A 19005-nucleotide genomic window follows, 5' to 3' on the forward strand; every position below is an offset into this window, starting at 1 on the left:
AAAAATATAAAGCTAAATAAATAAAATAAAATTTAAAAAATAAAAAATATATAAAATTAAATAAAAAATATAAAGTTAAATAAAAATAAAATAAAATTAAAAATAAAATTAAAAAAATAAAAAAATAAAAATAAAATTTTAAAAAATATAAAATTAAGTTAAAAAATATAAAATTAAATAAACCGAGCAGCACCTGTGTGAGAAGGGGTGTGTGTCTGCACCTGGGTCTGCTTCCCAAATATTTTCCTTCATGATCCAAATCCTGTCAGAAGGCGCTTATTTAAATGTCCCTGTGGTGATTTGGGCAATAGGTTCCAGTGGTCTTTACCCAAGAAAAACCACTTTTTCCTCATTTGGTGCAATTTACCATCTTTGGGGCACAAAGGTATAGTGTACATTGATTGCTTTCCCTTTTTGTGACGCAGCTGTCCCTGTGCCCGGCGTTAACCTTGAAGAACATCTCCAGCTGAGGCAAGAAGAGAAGAGGCAGCGTGTGAACAGAAGGCACAGACTGGAGGAAGGGAGAGGTTAGACATTGGGGTTCCTTTCTTTCCACCCATCCCTCCATCCACCCCCTAGTTATTAAAATTTGTGTTATTAAATTTTATGTGTGTCCTTTATGATAAAGAATAGAAAGGATAAGTTGATGAAATTTGTCCAAAAGATGATAACGGAATATAGATCCATTGTATTTTTCTTTCAATCATATTTAGGTTTTCATCCACCCAGGAATCTTTTGAGATAAAATAGTGATTTATTTATTTATTTAAAAAATCTTATTCTTTATTTTCATTTTTTTTCCTTTTTTCTGAAACACTCTTTTTAAGAAAAATAGTAATAAATCAAGATGTGAATTTCAAAAATAACAGTCTGAAAAATTAATGTCACTGATTCTCCACTATTATTTGTAGTGATTGGCAGTCTACTTTGGAGCTTATTCTTGTCGTTCTGATATTCAAAATAAATTTTTTATCCTAACAAATGTCTTTACTGTTTTGTTAAAACAATACAGTAAAATCTTGTAATGTTTTAAATACTGTTAAAAACATTAAATACTGTTTATTTTTTAGAGAAACCAGGAGTTCCAATTATTTGTGGTTATTATTTGCATCAAGCATTGCATACTTATACCTAATCAATATGTAAATAATCTATTTTTAAAAAATGTGGCTATATAACAGTTTTACATTTTAAATTTCTTTGAATGGATGATGGATACATCCCTCGTTAACATATAAAAATTGTATCCAAATTCTGGGTTGTCATTGTAAACTGATAAATCTGAATTAATTATGTTTCATGTTTAACAATAGCTATATCCGAGTACTGAATTACCTGCATGTTCTAGTTATAATATTATGATATCCTTGTTCTTACTATGTGATTTGATGATGTTGATTGTGAAGCTAATTGAGAGACATAATGGAAGATCTTCATGTCTTAAATTTGTAGATGGAAGTGGAGATAGAAGTGACAAAGATGCCAGCAAAATCACCACCTACCCTCCAGGCACTGTCCACTTTGATTGTGATCTCCGAGCTATACAAGTTAGTTGTGGATTTCACCACTCAGGTACAGCCTTTTTATCAGATCTATCTAGGAACTTTATTTTTTCCCCTGTACTTTTTCAGAGAAGGATTTAAAGCCTGGTGGGGATGGCACAAGTGTGCAAGTCTTTGTGTCTATACGTGTGTAAAAAGGGTGGCTTGTACATGTGCCTAGAGCAGGGGTAGGCAACCTTGGCTCTTTTATGACTCGTGGACTTCAACTCCCAGAATTCCTGAGCCAGCATGGCTCAGCTTGGAAACCTCTCCCTTTCCCCTCAGTATGGCTGGCTCAAGAATTCTGGGAGTTGAAGTCCACGAGTCATAAAAGAGCCAAGGTTGCCTACCCCTGGCCTAGAGTCATGGGTAACGGAAAAGTCCAGATGGCCAAGACTTAGGTAGCAGCTCTTCTAGAAGACAATTTTATCCACTTGAGTATATTTATATATTAGGGGCTCAGACTGCTCTTTGCAGTGATGAATTCATGATGTGAAGCTTGATAATCAGGATATTAATCAATTTCCCATTTTATTCCCTAGTTGTTCTAATGGAGAACGGGGATGTTTACACATTTGGATATGGCCAGCACGGGCAGCTTGGGCATGGAGATGTGAATTCTAGGTATGCAAGTCTTGCACTAAAAAAATGAAAATTTTAATGAGATGATTACATTGGTTTATTTTATTTGCAGAATAAGACCTTTCGGATTTTGGTGCTGTCTCATTGTTCTGTTTCTGGACTGTCATTAAAACTCCCTTTTTATGACCCTGTAATCCCTCAGTTCGGGATGGAATCTGACTAGATGGAACTGAGCATTTACTAGCTGGTTGCCCTTCCTGACACCTACTGGGAGTTTGCAGCAGATATTTTCTCTTTGTGCCCCGATAGAGAAACATCTGCCATTGCCTGAGTTTGAATTCTCAACCTCCCAAGAGGGAGGTGAGCATTTTCGCCTCTAGGTTACTGCACCATTCTTGTTTCTGGGCTTTCAATACTGCCTATTAATTTTTTAGGATAGCACAGCTAGAGTCTGACGGTCGGGTCATGATCTTTACATCATCCTCATCTTCTTCCCTCCTATTATTACCACAGATATTTTAACCCTTATACAGGTCGGCAATTTACAACCCCAATTGAGACTGGATTTCAATTGCTAAGTGACGTCATTAAGCTGGTCATTACGTGACCATTTCCTTTTGGGGAATGACTGGTATTCCTAGTCATTCCCAATCCCAGCTCTTCAAGGTCTGGTCCCATTTATCTTTTTGGAGGTCAGCTCAGGTCCACCATGAGTTGCCAACTGCTGATTTGACCAGGTCAAGGAAAGCATTTAAACTGCTCAAACAGTAAATATGGTCCATTCACTATTTGAACAACCTAAATGCTTTCCTTGACTTGCTCGCCATTCCCCAAATTCACGAGGTCATTCGTTATTCTAATTGTGCCATTTCAGGTTCAATTAGTTTCATGTTGTGCATTGGTACCCAAGAATGGATGAATTTACAGTTGCTTTTGTTTTTTTAATTAGGGGATGTCCCACCCTAGTGCAAGCATTACCAGGACCCAGCACCCAGGTCAGCGCCGGCAGCAACCACACAGCTGTCCTGTTGATGGATGGACAAGTCTTTACCTTTGGAAGTTTCTCTGTAAGCACTTTTCCTTAAAATGACTTTCCTTGTCCAAACCTGTTGCTTAATGCAGAATGTTCTCCATCTTTAGAGAGACTTCTTGTCTGGGGTGGGACAGTGTTAAATTTAAGTATGTTTTCAAGTCTTTAAAACTGGAGGGATTCAAGACATAATTTTTCAATTAAAAATGAGTCCCCGGCCCATTATAGTCTTTTTTTTTGACCTTGGGACTAACCCTTAACAGTCCCCAACCAATTCATATACCGTATTTTCCGGCGTATAAGACGACTTTTTAACCCATGAAAATCTTCTCAAAAGTTGGGGGGGGTCGTCTTATACGCCCAGTCGTCTTATACGCTGGAAAAAAACCACATAAATCAATCGAGTGTCCCCGTTCTTCCAAAGCAACCTCAAGCCTCCTTAGTCCAGTCCCCCCTCCAACGTGACTCTCCCTTCCCACCCCCAAGAGCCTCTAAGCCCCTTCCCCTCCCCCTTGCAAACGCCAGACCCCGGGAGCGGCAGGAAGCCCCTCCCCCTCACCCAAGCAGCATCTGAGCATAAACAGAGCGCGCCCTGCTACCCACTGTCTCTCCCGGCAGTCTGGACAGCGGTACCTGGCAGCCTGGCGCCCCTCTCGCCCGCAGACCACGCAGCGGCCCTCGCCAGCCGGCCTCGGCATGGCCGCCCCAAGCCCGGCTCTCCAGTGTGTCTTCCGGGCCCGCCTGGCTGACCGCCTCCTGGGCGGGACTTGGCTCCAGACACGCGGCTGCTCCGTCTGCAAATCCGCTCTCAAAGCCGGATTGCGCTCAGCTGTGCAGGCTGCCGAAAGGCGGGGACTCGGAGTTCCCGCAGTGGTTGCGGCTTCTGGCGTGCGGTTTGCAGAGTCTGGCCTGGAAGAGCGTGTCTTGTGAATGCAGCTCTTGCGTTTATTCCAAAGGGTGGGTGGAAGGAAAAGCCCCTTTGGGCTTCAAAAGGGAGGCTTTGCACCATCTGCATCAGACGGGGCTGAATCAGGCTTGTGTCGGACACTTGGCAACTGGCATGTAAGTATTTTCCGGCGTATAAGACGAAAAATCTTGAAAATCTTCCCAAAAGTTGGGGGTCGTCTTATACGCCGAGTCGTCTTATACGCCGGAAAATACGGTAAACATGAATTACAGTTGAATATTAATAATTAATACTGATAGGCTCTCGGATTATTTGTCATAGGAGGTTGATAGAAGAAACTAAACCACAAATGGTTTGTTTGTTTGTTTGTGTGTTTTTTAATGAAACCTTTGTGTGGGCCACAGCTGACAAAGCTGAGAATGTGTCTTTACCATCTGAGCTTCCCTCAAATGCTTAATTTTCCACTCCTTTTCCCCTTCCTAATTTACCCATTCAGAAAGGGCAGCTTGGCCGACCTATTCTGGATATTCCCTACTGGAACGCAAAGCCAGCAGCCGTGCCTAACGTGGGCTCTAAGTATGGGCGCAAGGCCACCTGGGTTGGAGCCAGCGGGGACCAGACTTTTCTTCGGATTGACGAAGCTCTGATCAATTCTCACGTGCTGGCAACATCGGAGATTTTTGCCAGCCGGCATATCATAGGCAAGAGGCTTGTTAGCTGCTGCAGCTCAAGAAACCATTCATTCCTGGTGGTGGTGGTGGTGGTGGTTTCGGCTGATTTATGGACTCCCTCAAAGTCAAGAGGAGGGATATCTTCTCCCAAAATCATCGTTTGTCCATGGGGGAGCCTCGGAGTGGGGGGTGGGGAGTGATACATGGGAAGGGGGGACCAGGGTTGCCTTGCAAAGCTGCACCAGCAGTGAAAAGCAAGCTTGTGGGTGGGATGTGCAGATGGGCCCGGCAGAGGCGCCAGTGAAAGGAACAAATCTTTGTGGCTCCTTGTGCTGTTTCTGGGGGGAAAAAAAGATGGTTCCAGCAGGAGGAGAGTCTCCCATCACAGAAGTTTAACCTGTGTGTGTAGAGGGGAAGAAGAGAGGGGACAAAAGAGCCCCCCACTCATTTATATTAGGGAGGCCTAACTTTTGACAGGCAATCATTTTAATCAGGGCAACCAGTTGATTTAGTGGTCGGAGGCTAGACCGTGAATTCCACTCTTGCCTGAAGCGCACAGCCAGTTGGGTAACCTTGGCCAGGCCTGGCTCAGCCTGGGAAAAAGAAAGAGGAGGCCAGAGCTGAGAAATGCAGCCAAGAAAATGGCAGGGTCTGCTCCAGGCAGTTAACTCAAAAGATTAATACTTATTTGGGGGGGGGGGTTTCTTTGCCCTTTGTTGGGAGTGTGTGGCCTGGGTCATCACGTTCAGGCTAAGTTTCCCAGAGGAGAACATTGGAATATAGAGGAGAATGTAGGAATCTAACCGTTTTTCTTTCCAATTACTTTTGGGATGAGGAAAGCTTCTTAAATTCAGCTCAGGTGAATGCAGTGAATACAATTCTTAATATTTAAGACATTGAATAATGGCCCAATGTTTGACTTTGGCTTACGTGTTTCTTAGGCTTGATACCAGCTTCTATATCGGAGCCCCCTCCATTTAAGTGTCTTTTGATAAACAAAGTCGATGGAAGTTGTAAAACATTTAACGATTCGGAACAGGAGGACCTACAGGGGTTTGGCGTGTGTCTAGATCCTGTTTACGATGTCATTTGGCGGTAAGTGTTGCTAGGGGTAGAAATAAAGTACTACAGACTAGGAGGAAAACTTTTCAAAAGCCAGTTTAGGGAATATGGAAAGGAACCAATGCGTCCTGCTTTGGAATGATGAAGCTTGCTTTTTTTTCCTTTTTTTTTTAAGAAAAGAGAATACAGATGAGCTCAAAGGGCAACAAGAAAGGGTGCATAATAAAGGAGAAAAATGTGGAGAGGCACGGTGGAAAAACAAGTGGTGGTGGTGATCTTCACTAAGAGGGATAACAAGCCAGAACTGTAATTTTGGGTAGAGAGTCTGCTCTGTGTGTTAATGTGAAAAGTTAAAAGAAGGTTGTCTAGGCCAGGAGAGGTGACATTTGTAATAAAATCATGGGAGAATTTAGAATTTTAGCTATTCTGTTAGTCTTGTTCTATTCATTCTCCAGATATTCCCTAGGCTTAGGTATTCAATAGAATTTGTGTCGTTAGAGAGACAGAATGTCTGTCTTTGTTCTTCATCCTCCTTTAACCATCTCCCATAATTTTCTAGAATAAGACCCATCTGGCTGTCCATTGCAGTCATTACAAGACCAGCATGAAGTTGCAACCTCTTAATCTGAAATCCATTTGCTTGAGTTCATTAGGCCACAGTAATAATAAGAGCTTGAAAGGTATTGAATCTTATTATTTTGAACAGGTTTCGACCAAATACAAGAGAATTGTGGAGTTACAACTCAGTTGTGGCTGATTCCAGGCTCCCATCCACTCCAGACACACAGTCCCGTTGCAGCATTCTCAGTCCAGAACTGGCTCTTCCAACAGGATCCAAAGCGCTTACCACAAGATCCCATGCAGCTTTGCACATGCTCGGTATGAATGATCCACCTCAAGTCATTAGGAAAATAGCAAATGCTATTGCAAGAAGAGCTTCATTAGCTGTAAGAACAATACAGATAGTCCTGTCATAATAGTTATTTTCATGAGGCTGTCAGTAGGCGAGATTGACCTATATTAGATTTTTTTTCCTAAGGCTTTTGTAGTTGAAGGGCTTGGAACATTGAAGGGCTGTGCTGTCAGATACTAAACAGTGTTTCCTTTTGATAAATTTGATAAATTTAAGTCAGCATGCAAAATGCTAACCTGCAGAAATTCTAATCCTACAGTTGTAGCTGCGCAGCTGTGGAGTACAAATCATTTGCAAACTGCTTTATATTCCTTTGGGGTCTTTTTTTAGATAGAAAGCCAGATTTGCTGCCTTATCGTGCTCTCCAAGCCATAATGAACTCCAAACTACAACCCACAGTGATTATCCTTTGTAATCTATTAGTACTAGTCCATTCGGATGGGTACGACCCAACTCTATTCATCCTTTCCCTTTATTTTTAAAGGTTGCCTGGACACATTGGCAGCCATGCAGGACTTAAAAATGGGTGTGATGAACACAGAAGAGGAGAGTCACGCGGTGCTGAAAGTCTACTCCAAGGAAGACTACAGCATTGTCAACAGATTTGAAAGTAAACCCTTTTTTTCTTAGCTGCTGATCCTCCCCCCTCCCCCCTTGCCAGGAACCCCTGTGGACAATTGTGCGATCACCTGCTTTCTTTTTTCCTTAGGTCATGGCGGAGGGTGGGGTTACTCAGCCCACTCGGTTGAAGCCATTCGCTTTTGTGCAGATACTGACCTCTTGCTTGGTGGCCTGGGCCTTTTTGGTGGCAGAGGAGAGTACACAGCTAAAATAAAGGTAGGGGAATGAGCTGTGTTCAAATGTGAATTTGAATGGCTTTGATCAGGCAGCACTTGAAATGTCAGGGGGGAATGGAGCTTGCTTTTCTGGAAACAAATATGAAAATAATTGTGAAAATAATAAGAGATACGCAGTTCACATTTGATTTTTGTCTCTCTCTCTTCCCTGAAGCCTATTTCTTATTACAAGTTGTCATAAAGGTGGCCTTTATTACTCTTATAAAACAGTTGTCGTGTAGTGGCACGTATCTAAAATTGGGGGTGTTAAAATAACTGAACCCATATAAACCTCCAAATTTTTTATTGGTATTAAAAATTGTCGATTAGTTTCTAAAACCCATCACACTGAGTTTTGGCTAAGGCTAGCCTATGAGGCTTCATCAAAAACTGTAAGCCCCGTAGGAATTGTGGTGATGTATATAAACCGAATAGCCTGCCATTTATTTCATCCAGCGCTTTCAAAACTTTGGATTGTGTATTGCTTGAAAAACAGTCAGGCTATACCCTCCCCATTCTGTTATGTGCTAAAATGAATGATTTGTTGAGAACAGTTGCACAAGAACATTTGTCCTGGACCCCAATTAAAACTCTAGCAACATAGAGTTGGAAGTGTTGACTTTAGAAAATGCCAAACAGGGCCTTTGATTTGAAGTTTCAGAATGGCTATGTTTTGTTCTAAAATTGGAACATATTCTCGGAGACATGGTATTGATCTTGATGTGTGGCAAACATTATGGGATAGAAATAAAAAGATAACGCTGGCCACAGCTTACAGAGAAAATCTATACAAGATGTTTTACCGGTGGCATCTCCCCCCAACACGGTTAGCTAAAATGTATAAAACAATATCCCCTAACTGCTGGAAATGTTCCCAAGAATTAGGCACCTATTTTCATACATGGTGGACCTGTAAAAAGACACAAGGGTTTTGGCAAATGATACAGACATGGCTAGAGGAAATAGGACGGAGAATAGAATATAATCCAGAATTTTTCCTGCTAGGTATAAAAAAAAGAAATATAGTAAAGAAGAGATATACTTAATGATACATATTATTACAGCAGCGAAAATGACGTTCGCCCAGAAATGGAAGGATAGTGAAGTACCTGATGAGAGTGAGGTGATAAACAAAATATGGGCATGCGCAGAAATGGATAATTTAACTTTTGAACTAAAAAATAAAGGAACAGTCAGAATATTATAAAATTTGGAATAGATTTTACCTATGGTGGGAGCAGAAAGGAAGGTCTTAATAGAGGTATACAAGATTACGAACTTAAGCAAGATTAGAATATGGTGGATGACAAGACTGAAGAAAATTATTGGCATAAATAAATAAATATGTTTAATGTGCACAATTGTGTATAAATGATACGCATATAAAATGTATATAACAGAAAAAATGATGTGAGACAAGAAGGTATGTTAGACCGATAACACCATGTCCAAAGTTTCTTAAATATTTTAAATAATAAAATTTGCAAATATACATATACGTATACATATACATATACATATACATATACATATACATATACATATACATATACATATACATATACATATACATATACATATACATATACATATACATATACATATATATATATATATATATATATATATATATATATATATATATATATATATATATATTTTTATTACATTTATATCTCACCCTTCTCCGAAGACTCAGGGCGGCTTACAAGCTTAGCTTTTATATATATATATATATATATATATATATATATATATATATATATATATATATATATATATATATATAAACCTCTTTATTTTTATTATATATATATATATATATATATATATATATATATATATATATATATATATATGTATATGTATATGTATATGTATATGTATATGTATATGTATATGTATATGTATATGTATATATATATAAACCTCTTTATTTTTTACCTGAGGCTGCCTTGGGCTTCTGAAGCGGTAGCCATTGCTTTCCATACTAGCTCATCCCCACTTGCTCAGTTTCTCTGAGAAAGGTTATGAGCGTTTTCTCAGCCTGCCTCCTTGGCTCCTATTGAATCCTGCACAATTAGATTTGCCCAAGAGAGAGACTAGTCCAGGGGTAGGCAACCTTGGCTCTTTTAGGACTCGTGGACTTCAACTCCCAGAATTCCTGAGCCAGCCATGCTGAGGGGAAAGGGAGAGGTTTCCAAGCCGAGCCATGCTGGCTCAGGAATTCTGGGAGTTGAAGTCCACGAGTCATAAAAGAGCCAAGGTGGCCTACTCCTTGACTAGGGTGAGGGATAAGAAAAGAGTGGCCTCCCAGCCCAGCCAGAAGGTAAAACTGTTGAAGGCTTCTCTTTTTTAGCTCTTTGAATTGGGGCCAGATGGAGGTGACCATGAGACGGATGGGGACCTTCTTGCTGAAACAGATGTCCTGGCGTATGACTGTGCCGCAAGGTGAGTGGAGTCTTCAAAAATGAATCACTTCTCTGAACCTGATTTTTTATTTTCAGTGTACAAAAGGAAGAGCATCTAGAAAGCATCCAGATTAAGGATGGGCAATAAACAAGAAGAACCAGCCCAATCATATCACTCCATTAACAAACATTCCGAAACCTTGCATTGTTCTGGGGTGACTGCCTCTTTATGCTTATTGTTTGATACATAAAACCTGTCAGTTTTTATGAACATGTAATTAAAATTAATTTAAGATGATAATAAGTCTGTTCTGGTAATCTCTTTATTTTGAGAAACTTTTTTAAAAAATGCCTGGAGGGGACCGAGTCGATGATTGTTCTGCTCCTTATATAAAAACCCTTCTCAAGCAAAATAGAAAACTGACATGTTTTCTGAACAAGTAAGGATTTGTAAGTAACTAAATTGAAAGATTCCTTTTTGTATATATAATTTTTATTAAGGATTTTAATTACAATAGAAAAACCCTCTTATCTGTATTATTTGTGTCTTATCTATAGCAAATCCATAAAGCATCAACCTTTCAGTCCTGGTGTCAGCAGAATGACCATTAAGAGTTATTAAAAATAACAACATACCTTATTTTAACTTTAATCAAATACTGTAAACAAACTTTATATACCTTCCTTTTACTTCCAGCAGCTTTTTGTTATACTTTTTGTTGAAGTTTACAACTACAAGGGTAAAAAACTAATGCAAACCCAAAAGAATATAAAAAGTAAAACATAAAAAATAATAGAGAAAAAGAAAAATATATAATTAAAAAAAGAAAAAAAATGCTCTTCCCTCCCTCTTTCCAGACCATAATTTCAGTAACTTACCGCCTTCTCTGGTACTTCAATAAAATACCTCTTCTTCCCATATCTCTTCTCTTATCCCTAAATTATAAAACCTCATCATTCAGTCCCAATTAATTACCAGAGTACCAGAAATAATAACACATATGTTTTAACTTTAGTAAATAAACCAGTTTATATTCCTTTTCTTTAGGTGTCACTTCCAGAGTCACTTCTTGAGAGATGGGCGGCTATATAAACTTGATATTTTTAAAAAAAAAAATCCTGGAGCCCAGAGCAACAGTCAAATGGAGTTGAACTAGATGCTATATCGCAGGGGTCTTCAAACTTGGCCCTTTTATGACTTGTGGACTTCAACTCCCAGAATTCCTCAGCCAGGCTGGCTGAGGAATTCTGGGAGTTGAAGTCCACAAGTCATAAAAGGGCCAAGTTTGAAGACCCCTGTTATATCAGATGCCAATTGATGTTTTCTCAGGGAAAAGTACGCTATGATGTTTGACGAACCTGTCCTCCTGCAAGCCAGTTGGTGGTATGTCGCCTGGGCCCGGGTTTCTGGCCCCAGCAGCGACTGTGGCTCCCATGGACAAGCCTCCATTACGACGGATGATGGGTAAATTTTCCTTCCTTCCTTCCCCTTGGCATCTCTGAGACAGAGGGAGCATCCCCCGCCTCTAAATCTGTTTTCCTCTTGCAGGATTGTCTTCCAGTTTAAGAGTTCAAAGAAATCAAATAACGGCACAGATGTGAATGCAGGACAGATCCCTCAACTCCTATACAGGTAATACTATATTTTGCTTTTCCTCTTTAAGCAGCCATTTGAACCAAAAGTTTGTTTTTATTTTATTTTTTTACTGAAAAAAATTATTAAATGTACATTTAAAAACAAAAGTGGACATGACTCAACTTCCCTGGCTACAACACTGCTATTAGTATTACCTTATGTAACAAAAAGAAAAACAGAAAAGTAAAATACATTCTATGACGGGACAGAGTATGACAAAATGTACATATAGCATCTGTAAATTTTCTGATAAACCATCTTTCGGTCGTCTACATTGGACTTAAATATCTTTCAGTTGTATCCTGATACAGGTGCTAGTAAGAGGTCCTTGTGTTATCAACTAATCAATCGATAGTCATCTCAGCGTTCCTCCTTATCTCTAACCAATCGTACAATTTTTTCCAAATTTCATAATACTCTGTTTCAGTTTTATTTTTAATCTCTAAAGTTAACCTGTCCATTTCGGCGCAGGGTAGAATTTTGTTTATTATTTCTTCTTCAGTGGGGGTTTCCTTTCTTTTCCATTTTTAGGCGTAGGCCAGCCTTGCTGTGGTTAAAAATATGCAATAGTAAATAAAAAGATGCTTTGCTGAGTTTATCATTTAATAGTCCCAAAATAAGAAGGTTTCTGGTTTTAAATCAATTTTTTGTAATAATATTTCTTCCAACCAAATTTATCCGGTGCCAAAAAATTTGTGCTTTTAAACATTCCCACCACATGTGATAGTAGGTCCCTGGAAGCTTTCTGCGTTTCCAGCATGTCGGTGAGATTTTTTTTATCTATTTTCGCTAGCCTTGGTGGGGGGAAGGTGCCATCTATAAAACATCTTGTATACATTTTCTTTATAGGAGGTGGCTAGCATTAACCTCCTGTTTCTATCCCACAGTGATTGCCAGTTATCTAGGGTCTATACTATAACCGAAATTTTTGCTCCAGATTAGCATTGTATCTTTTACCTGTTCTTAACATAGTAAAGGTAAAGGTAAGGTAAAGGTTCCCCCGCACATGTGTGCTAGTCGTTTCCGACTCTAGGGGCCGGTGCTCATCTCCGTTTCAAAGCCGAAGAGCCAGCGCTTGTCCAAGGACGTCTCCGTGGTCATGTGGCCGGCATGACTAGACGCCAAAGGCGCACGGAACGCTGTTACCTTCCCACCGTAGTGGTCCCTATTTTTCTACTTGCATTTTTACGTGCTTTCGAACTGCTAGGTTGGCAGAAGCTGGGACGAGTAACAGGCGCTCACTCTGTTACGCGGCACTCGGGATTCGATCCGCCAAACTGCCGACCTTCCGATCGACAAGCTCAGCGTCCTAACCCACTGAGCCACCGCGTCCCTAGTTCTTAACATATCTTGTTCTAATAAATATTGATACATCTTTTTTATCATTTGGTCTTCTGTTGAACCAAAAGTTTAATGTGACATTCAATAATAAGGGTTGTACATTTTCACAGCAACAGTTCCTTATTTTAATTGGAGTTTTCTGGCTCTATAAATTGTTCTCCATAATGAACATTTAGTAATTATTTAGCCAATATTGTTTTTGTTCCAGGGAAGGTCTGCTTTTATGTTTGTGGGCAACTCTTCCTCCTCCTCCTCCTCCTCCTCCTTCAAGGCAATCAGGGTGTTTGAACAGATATATTGCCTTCTTACAGCTGTTGAACTGCTACTTCTGAGAAATAACAGCTGGCCAGGCAGCCTTGTGAGCTCCTTGCCTCCAATAAATGCAGCTCTTTGGTCAAAAACTAGGCCATGCAAGAAGCAACATGGCGCATGGGTTTATGTCCCCCAAACCTGTCGGATGCATCACCATTTTCTCTTCTTTTTGATTTTCCTTCTAGGCTGCCAACAAGTGATGGAAGCGCATCCAAAGGCAAGCAGCAAACCAGCGAGCCGGTGCACATTTTGAAGCGATCTTTTGCAAGAACCGTTTCCGTGGTGAGTACCCCATGTTTAATGCAATGAATAGAACTGGCTAGTGAAGAAGGGTTTATTGCATACTTTAGGTCCTTGACTTACAACATTTAGTGACCATTCAAAGATACAACAGCCCGGGTGGGGAGTAACTTACGACCATTTTTCACACTTTATGACTATCGCAGCATCCCCCTGGTCACCTGATCAAAATTCGGATGCTTGGCACCTGGTTGCAGTTTCCCGGAGTCACATGATCTGCTTTTGTAACCTGACAAACAAAAGCCAATGGGGAAGCCAGATTCACTTAACAACCACGTCACTAACTTAAGAACTGCAGTGATTCACTTAACAACTGCGGCAAGAAAGTTTGTAAAACGGGGCAAAAGTCACTTAACAAATGTTTTGCTTAACAACATAAATTTTGGGCTCAGTTGTGGTTGTAAGTCGAGGACTATCCGTACAAAATAAAAAAAGGGACATGCCCATTAAGCCCTTGGCTTTTTTAAAAACCAGAAATGTGCATTCATTCTTAAGTAAACTTATGTCGATGGCATTTTATCCCAGCAGTGGCTGAAGAAACTCAGTAGTTGAACACAGAATTTATTATCCTTTACGTTGCACGTGCTTTGCTCATAATATCTAGAAGGCAGAATATCTAGGTGGCCTTAGGGCACAATTTCTCTCCTGAGATTATCCTGCAGCGTTGATTCATTTTGACAAAAGAGAGCAAAGGCATATTTCTCATCTTCTGTCATTTTGACCTGAAGAACATGCTGTAGCTCCCTCTTTCCAAGGTACCCTTTTGTAACCCTCAGGATTAGGTAAATCCTTTTTCTGAAAAACAATGAGAGGTGAAATTCTGGGGAGGTAAATTCTGCACGCACACCCATTTTCTACAGCTGTATCAGTTTAGCAAGGAAAATTAATGTATCTGGAGGAGGAGGAGGAGGAGGAGTTACCATCTGCAGTTCCACTGTTCCTTTATAGCTAAGGGTTAAAAGCGCTCTTGAATTTGTTATGATTGAATTGAAGTCCAAAGTGAAAATATTTTCATGGGAGGGCGTGGGGGAAGGAAGAAGCTTCCCGACCCAACATCTTCCAGCATTTCCAAAGCATTGGTCAGCTTTTCTGTCCCATCCTCCTGTCTGAAACAGGTGTTTAGTTAAAGGCATTGAAGATGGACAGCGGCAACTGGCTTTGACCACCTTTTCAGGTTTTGCTTCAGAGAAGCGCATGTCCCCTGGAACGTTCCTATACTTCTGTCCTTGGGATCTGCTCCTGCCCACTTTGAGAGCCTTGGATGAATGCATCCTCCTTATTGAGCCCTGCTTTGCTTTCCTTTCGATTCCTTTGGGACAGGAGTGCTTTGAGTCGCTGCTGAGTATCCTTCACTGGAGCTGGACAACCTTAGTCTTAGGCGTAGAGGAACTTCGAGGACTGAAGGGCTTCCAGTACACGGCCACCCTTCTGGATTTGGAAAGGCTGCGATTCGTCGGCACTTGCTGCTTGAGGTTACTGCGCGTCTACACCTGTGAAATTTATCCCGTTTCAGGTGAGATGCATTTTTTTAACCATTTCGAGTGCACTTGCTGCCTAAGGTTGAAGGGGTCTCTTTTTAGAAAAAAAACGAGTTTATGGTGGAACAGTTCGGTTTCATCTTAGCCAGCCGAGAGGTGCCCAAGGCTACTCGTTCTGCTTCCAGTCTCTTCTCCTTCCAATCTGTAGCAAAGGCAGAGAAAACTAGGGAATTGTCTGTGAAATAAGTATGTCTGCTTGTTTTGCCCTGCTTTGGAATAAGGTAGGATATTAAACCCACCATCAGTAGTTGACTTACTGCGTACTCTTGCCGTGTTTGGCTTCCTCTTTTGGACAAAGTGGAAAGCTTTGATTAATGGAAGGAAATTGTCTCTTTGACCTACCCAAAAAGAAGAATATACAGCCCTAAAGACTCATTGTTATTCTGATTTAGTTAACCTTCAGGTGTATCCTTATCAAAACTTTTTTTTTCCCTGTGAGTCATCGCTAACCTCTTGATTACCGATAAAGGAGAATATTTGTAGCTCCGGGTTGAAATGGGGGTGGTGGTCCTTAGGTGCTCTCTGAGCTTGGCTGTTTTCTTGCAGACATTTTCACTACCCAAACTAGGTAACAACATCAGTGCATTAATGATGTTACTTAGTTTGGGTAATGAAACATCTGCAAGAAAGCAACCGAGCTCAGAGAGCAGCACGCAAGGGCCCCTCAAACCTCTTGACTGCTTTCCTGGTGTCACTTTTGTTACTGCTCTTTGCAGCCACTGCTAAAGCTGTTGTTGAAGAAAGCAGCAGGCTTGCAGACTGCATTGGGAAGACGAGAACCCTGCTGAGAAAAATCTTGTCGGAAGGAGTCGATCATTGCATGATCAAGCTGGACAATGACCCTCAAGGCTACCTCACTCAGCCCCTGAGCCTGTTGGAAGCTGCCCTCCAGGAATGCCACAATACCTTCACCGCCTGCTTTCACTCTTTCTATCCCACTCCGGCCTTGCAGTGGGCTTGCCTCTGTGATTTACTCAACTGCTTGGATCAGGTACTAAAAATCTCTTCCTTTGGCTTTTGAAATGATGCTCTGCAAAGGATCTACTCATTTTCCAAAACCACTGAATAGCATCCGTCTATCAGATTGACCCCCAACTAGGCAGATTTCTGCAGTCGTTGCTTTCTCCCTGCAGATTGAAAGAGAACACATTGCTGTTCTCAGTCCCAGTTGCCCATTGCTCCCTCATCCTTTGAAGGATTGAGTTTCCATTTTTACGAAGTCCAATAACTCTTAATGAAGCAGAAGGGACAGAGAAGAGAAAGAATGAAGGAGTTCTCCGCCGCCGCTTCCTCCTCCACTTGTGCTTTCTTCTTCGTGTTTCTTCTCCCTTGCTTCTCCCAGCACTACTTGTGTTCCATTGCCATCTTCGGCTTGCCTCTTGTCACTCTTGTTCATCTCTTCTTCTTGCTGTTCCTTCCTGGACAGAGTAACAGATTAATAGAGGGAAGGGATCTTGGAGGTCTTCCAAATTATCCCCCTACTCAGGCAGGGAACCCTACACCATTTCAGACAAGTGGCTGTCCAGTCTTTTCTTAAAGGCCTCCTGTGTTGGAGTATCCACAACTTCTGGAGGCAAGTCGTTCCATTGAGTAATTGTCCTCACTGTCAAAACATGCTGCTTTCTCCATTTTGCCACCGAGCTTTCCCAAGTTGTGTTGGCCTAGCACGGTTTGTGCAAGATAAAATGGAGCAGAACTCCTCCTGTTTTTAGCCGGAAGCCGCTCATTTTGTTCCAACCTGCTCTTTTTTTCCCCCAGGACATCCAGGAAGCCAACTTCAAGACTTCAAGCAGCCGGCTGCTGGCAGCTGTGATGTCGGCACTGTGCCACACCTCTGTGAAGCTCACCTCTATATTCCCGATTGCTTACGATGGAGAAGCCTTGCTGTGTTCAGGAATAAAACAGGCCAATACTGAGAATGACTCCACGCTGGCCCATCGTTTTCCTCTTCTGGTGGCGCACATGGAAAAACTAAGCCAGGTACGTCTCTGCTACAGAAATGGTCCGGCATGGCCAACACAAGTCGCAGTAGATCCTCACGATTGTGAATCGGAGATGAATAGGCTAAGACCGAGGGAAGGGGTCAAATGCGTCATCAGTCTGGAGTCCCTTCATGCCCACAAGAGATCTGAGTCCAGCCCACCTTGAAATTCATTGACTTTTATCTAACACCAGTATGTTTTTTTTATTCTTGTTCAGATTCTTGTTGCAAGAGCTTGCATGCAACAAAACTGTATTCATTTTAACTGCCTTGAGTTCCTGATTTTCCCGCCCTTGTCATTTAGCTAAAGCTGTGTTTTTCCTAACTGTAGTTAGTATCTTCTCTCAAGAATAGTTGGGCCCACGTTTTCAATGATTCAGAGCAGAGCAGCGCTTGGAAAGGAGTGGTATATGTACATCAGGGGTTCCCAACCAGGGGTGCAAGACAATATTCCAGGGGGGTGCAAAAACTTGTGTTTAGAAGTTTCGAAATTATAGCGTATGTGTTCACGTCATTCAAAACCAGCTATTACTTTTGTAAGGGGTGCGAGAATACATCAGAAGCGCTCTAGGGGTATGGAGTATAAAAAAGGATGGGAACCGCTGATGTACATGAATGCTTTATGTGTTTTGCACAAACGCTGCATGAGGTTAATATTAATTTTCCTCTGGAGGTTGACAGATAATTTTCTAACCTGTTCCTAGGTCAGACTCCGTCCAACCCAAGCAGTGGAAATCAGAACAAATGTCCAAAGGCACAAGCTTGAGTTAGCTTTGATAGGTTTCTGTGACCTCCCATCGTGCACAATTGGTTTAGCTTGAGACAGGCCTGCCCTCAAATCAGGGCAATTGTTGCAATCACCCTTCAACCAGTGACATTTTGTGATTTTGAATGTAGGAAAAGTTCCTTAATTTCCCATATTATTCCACTTCATTGCTGCTGCTGCTACTTGGCTGCTTGTGGTTGTCACAGTGTTGTCCTAGGGCCTAGGGCCCTAGGCACTGCAATATATATATATATATGATAAATACATACACTCTTGTGACTTTAATAACAGAATATTCATGGGTGAGTTCAGAGAGATAATTTTGCAGAGACGCTCTTAACAAGAAAAACATCAGCTAGTGTCCTATCTATATGTCAACTCCAAAATTTAAACGTATGTGACCTCAAGGTATACCATTCCCTCCAGACTTGAGGCGCATCATTTCCATTGTGGTGTTTGACACTTTGACCTGTTTGACACCTCTCTCCCTCCGCCATGCCTCCAGTGAGCAAGTACACATACCTACATAGTAAGGAGGTGCTCAGTTCTACTGCTCAGGTCTTTACATGTGTCCTAAAACCTCATAGTTTAGAGTTTGACTTCTGAATACATTCAGTCCAGAATGGTGTTACATTATGGATCATTTTATTAGAATTAACAGAGTTGGAAGGGACTTTGGAGGTCATCTAGTCCAATCCCCTGCTCAAGCAGGAAACCCTATACCATTTCAGACGAATGGCTGTCCAATCTCTTCTTAAAAACTTCCAGTGTTGGAGCATTCACAACTTCTGGAGGGAAGCTGTTCCACTGGTTGATTGTTCTCACTGTCAGGAAATTCCTCCTATAGTTCCAAAGAATCTTTGTTGTTGTTGTTTCTCCAGAGTGAAGAAAATATATCTGGGATGACAAGTTTTCGTGAGGTGCTTGAGAAAATGTTGGTGATTGTGGTGTTACCTGTCAGGAATAGCCTTAGACGTGAAAATGAGCTGTTCTCTGCACATCTGGTTTCTAATACCTGTGGATTACTTGCAAGTATTGTGAGCGAGCTCACAGCTTCTGCACTGGGGTCTGAGGTAATAAGGCTCACCAACTCTAACCTAACTTTTTATTTATTTTTATTCATTTATTCATTAAATTTATTTGCTGCCTGTCTCACTGTGGGGCTATTCTAGGTGGCT

General features: G+C 41.1%; 1 protein-coding gene across 1 annotated transcript in view; it reads left to right on the forward strand.

The window, feature by feature from the left end:
* The window catches only part of MYCBP2 (MYC binding protein 2), a 141309-nt gene that overhangs the window by 39603 nt on the left and 82701 nt on the right, over positions 1 to 19005 (forward strand). Inside the window, exons 17-33 of the mRNA XM_081326766.1 lie at positions 426 to 527; positions 1453 to 1572; positions 2084 to 2165; positions 3073 to 3190; positions 4557 to 4761; positions 5673 to 5826; positions 6500 to 6672; positions 7191 to 7316; positions 7416 to 7543; positions 9902 to 9993; positions 11284 to 11418; positions 11503 to 11586; positions 13428 to 13524; positions 14863 to 15055; positions 15797 to 16071; positions 16839 to 17060; positions 18709 to 18900. Coding sequence (XP_081182892.1) covers positions 426 to 527; positions 1453 to 1572; positions 2084 to 2165; positions 3073 to 3190; positions 4557 to 4761; positions 5673 to 5826; positions 6500 to 6672; positions 7191 to 7316; positions 7416 to 7543; positions 9902 to 9993; positions 11284 to 11418; positions 11503 to 11586; positions 13428 to 13524; positions 14863 to 15055; positions 15797 to 16071; positions 16839 to 17060; positions 18709 to 18900 — 2498 coding nt within the window. The remainder of the gene's footprint in view (positions 1 to 425; positions 528 to 1452; positions 1573 to 2083; positions 2166 to 3072; positions 3191 to 4556; positions 4762 to 5672; positions 5827 to 6499; positions 6673 to 7190; positions 7317 to 7415; positions 7544 to 9901; positions 9994 to 11283; positions 11419 to 11502; positions 11587 to 13427; positions 13525 to 14862; positions 15056 to 15796; positions 16072 to 16838; positions 17061 to 18708; positions 18901 to 19005) is intronic.

Source organism: Vipera berus, assembly GCF_964194415.1.
Source record: "Vipera berus genome assembly, chromosome: 4".
Taxonomy (NCBI): Eukaryota; Metazoa; Chordata; class Lepidosauria; order Squamata; family Viperidae; genus Vipera; species Vipera berus.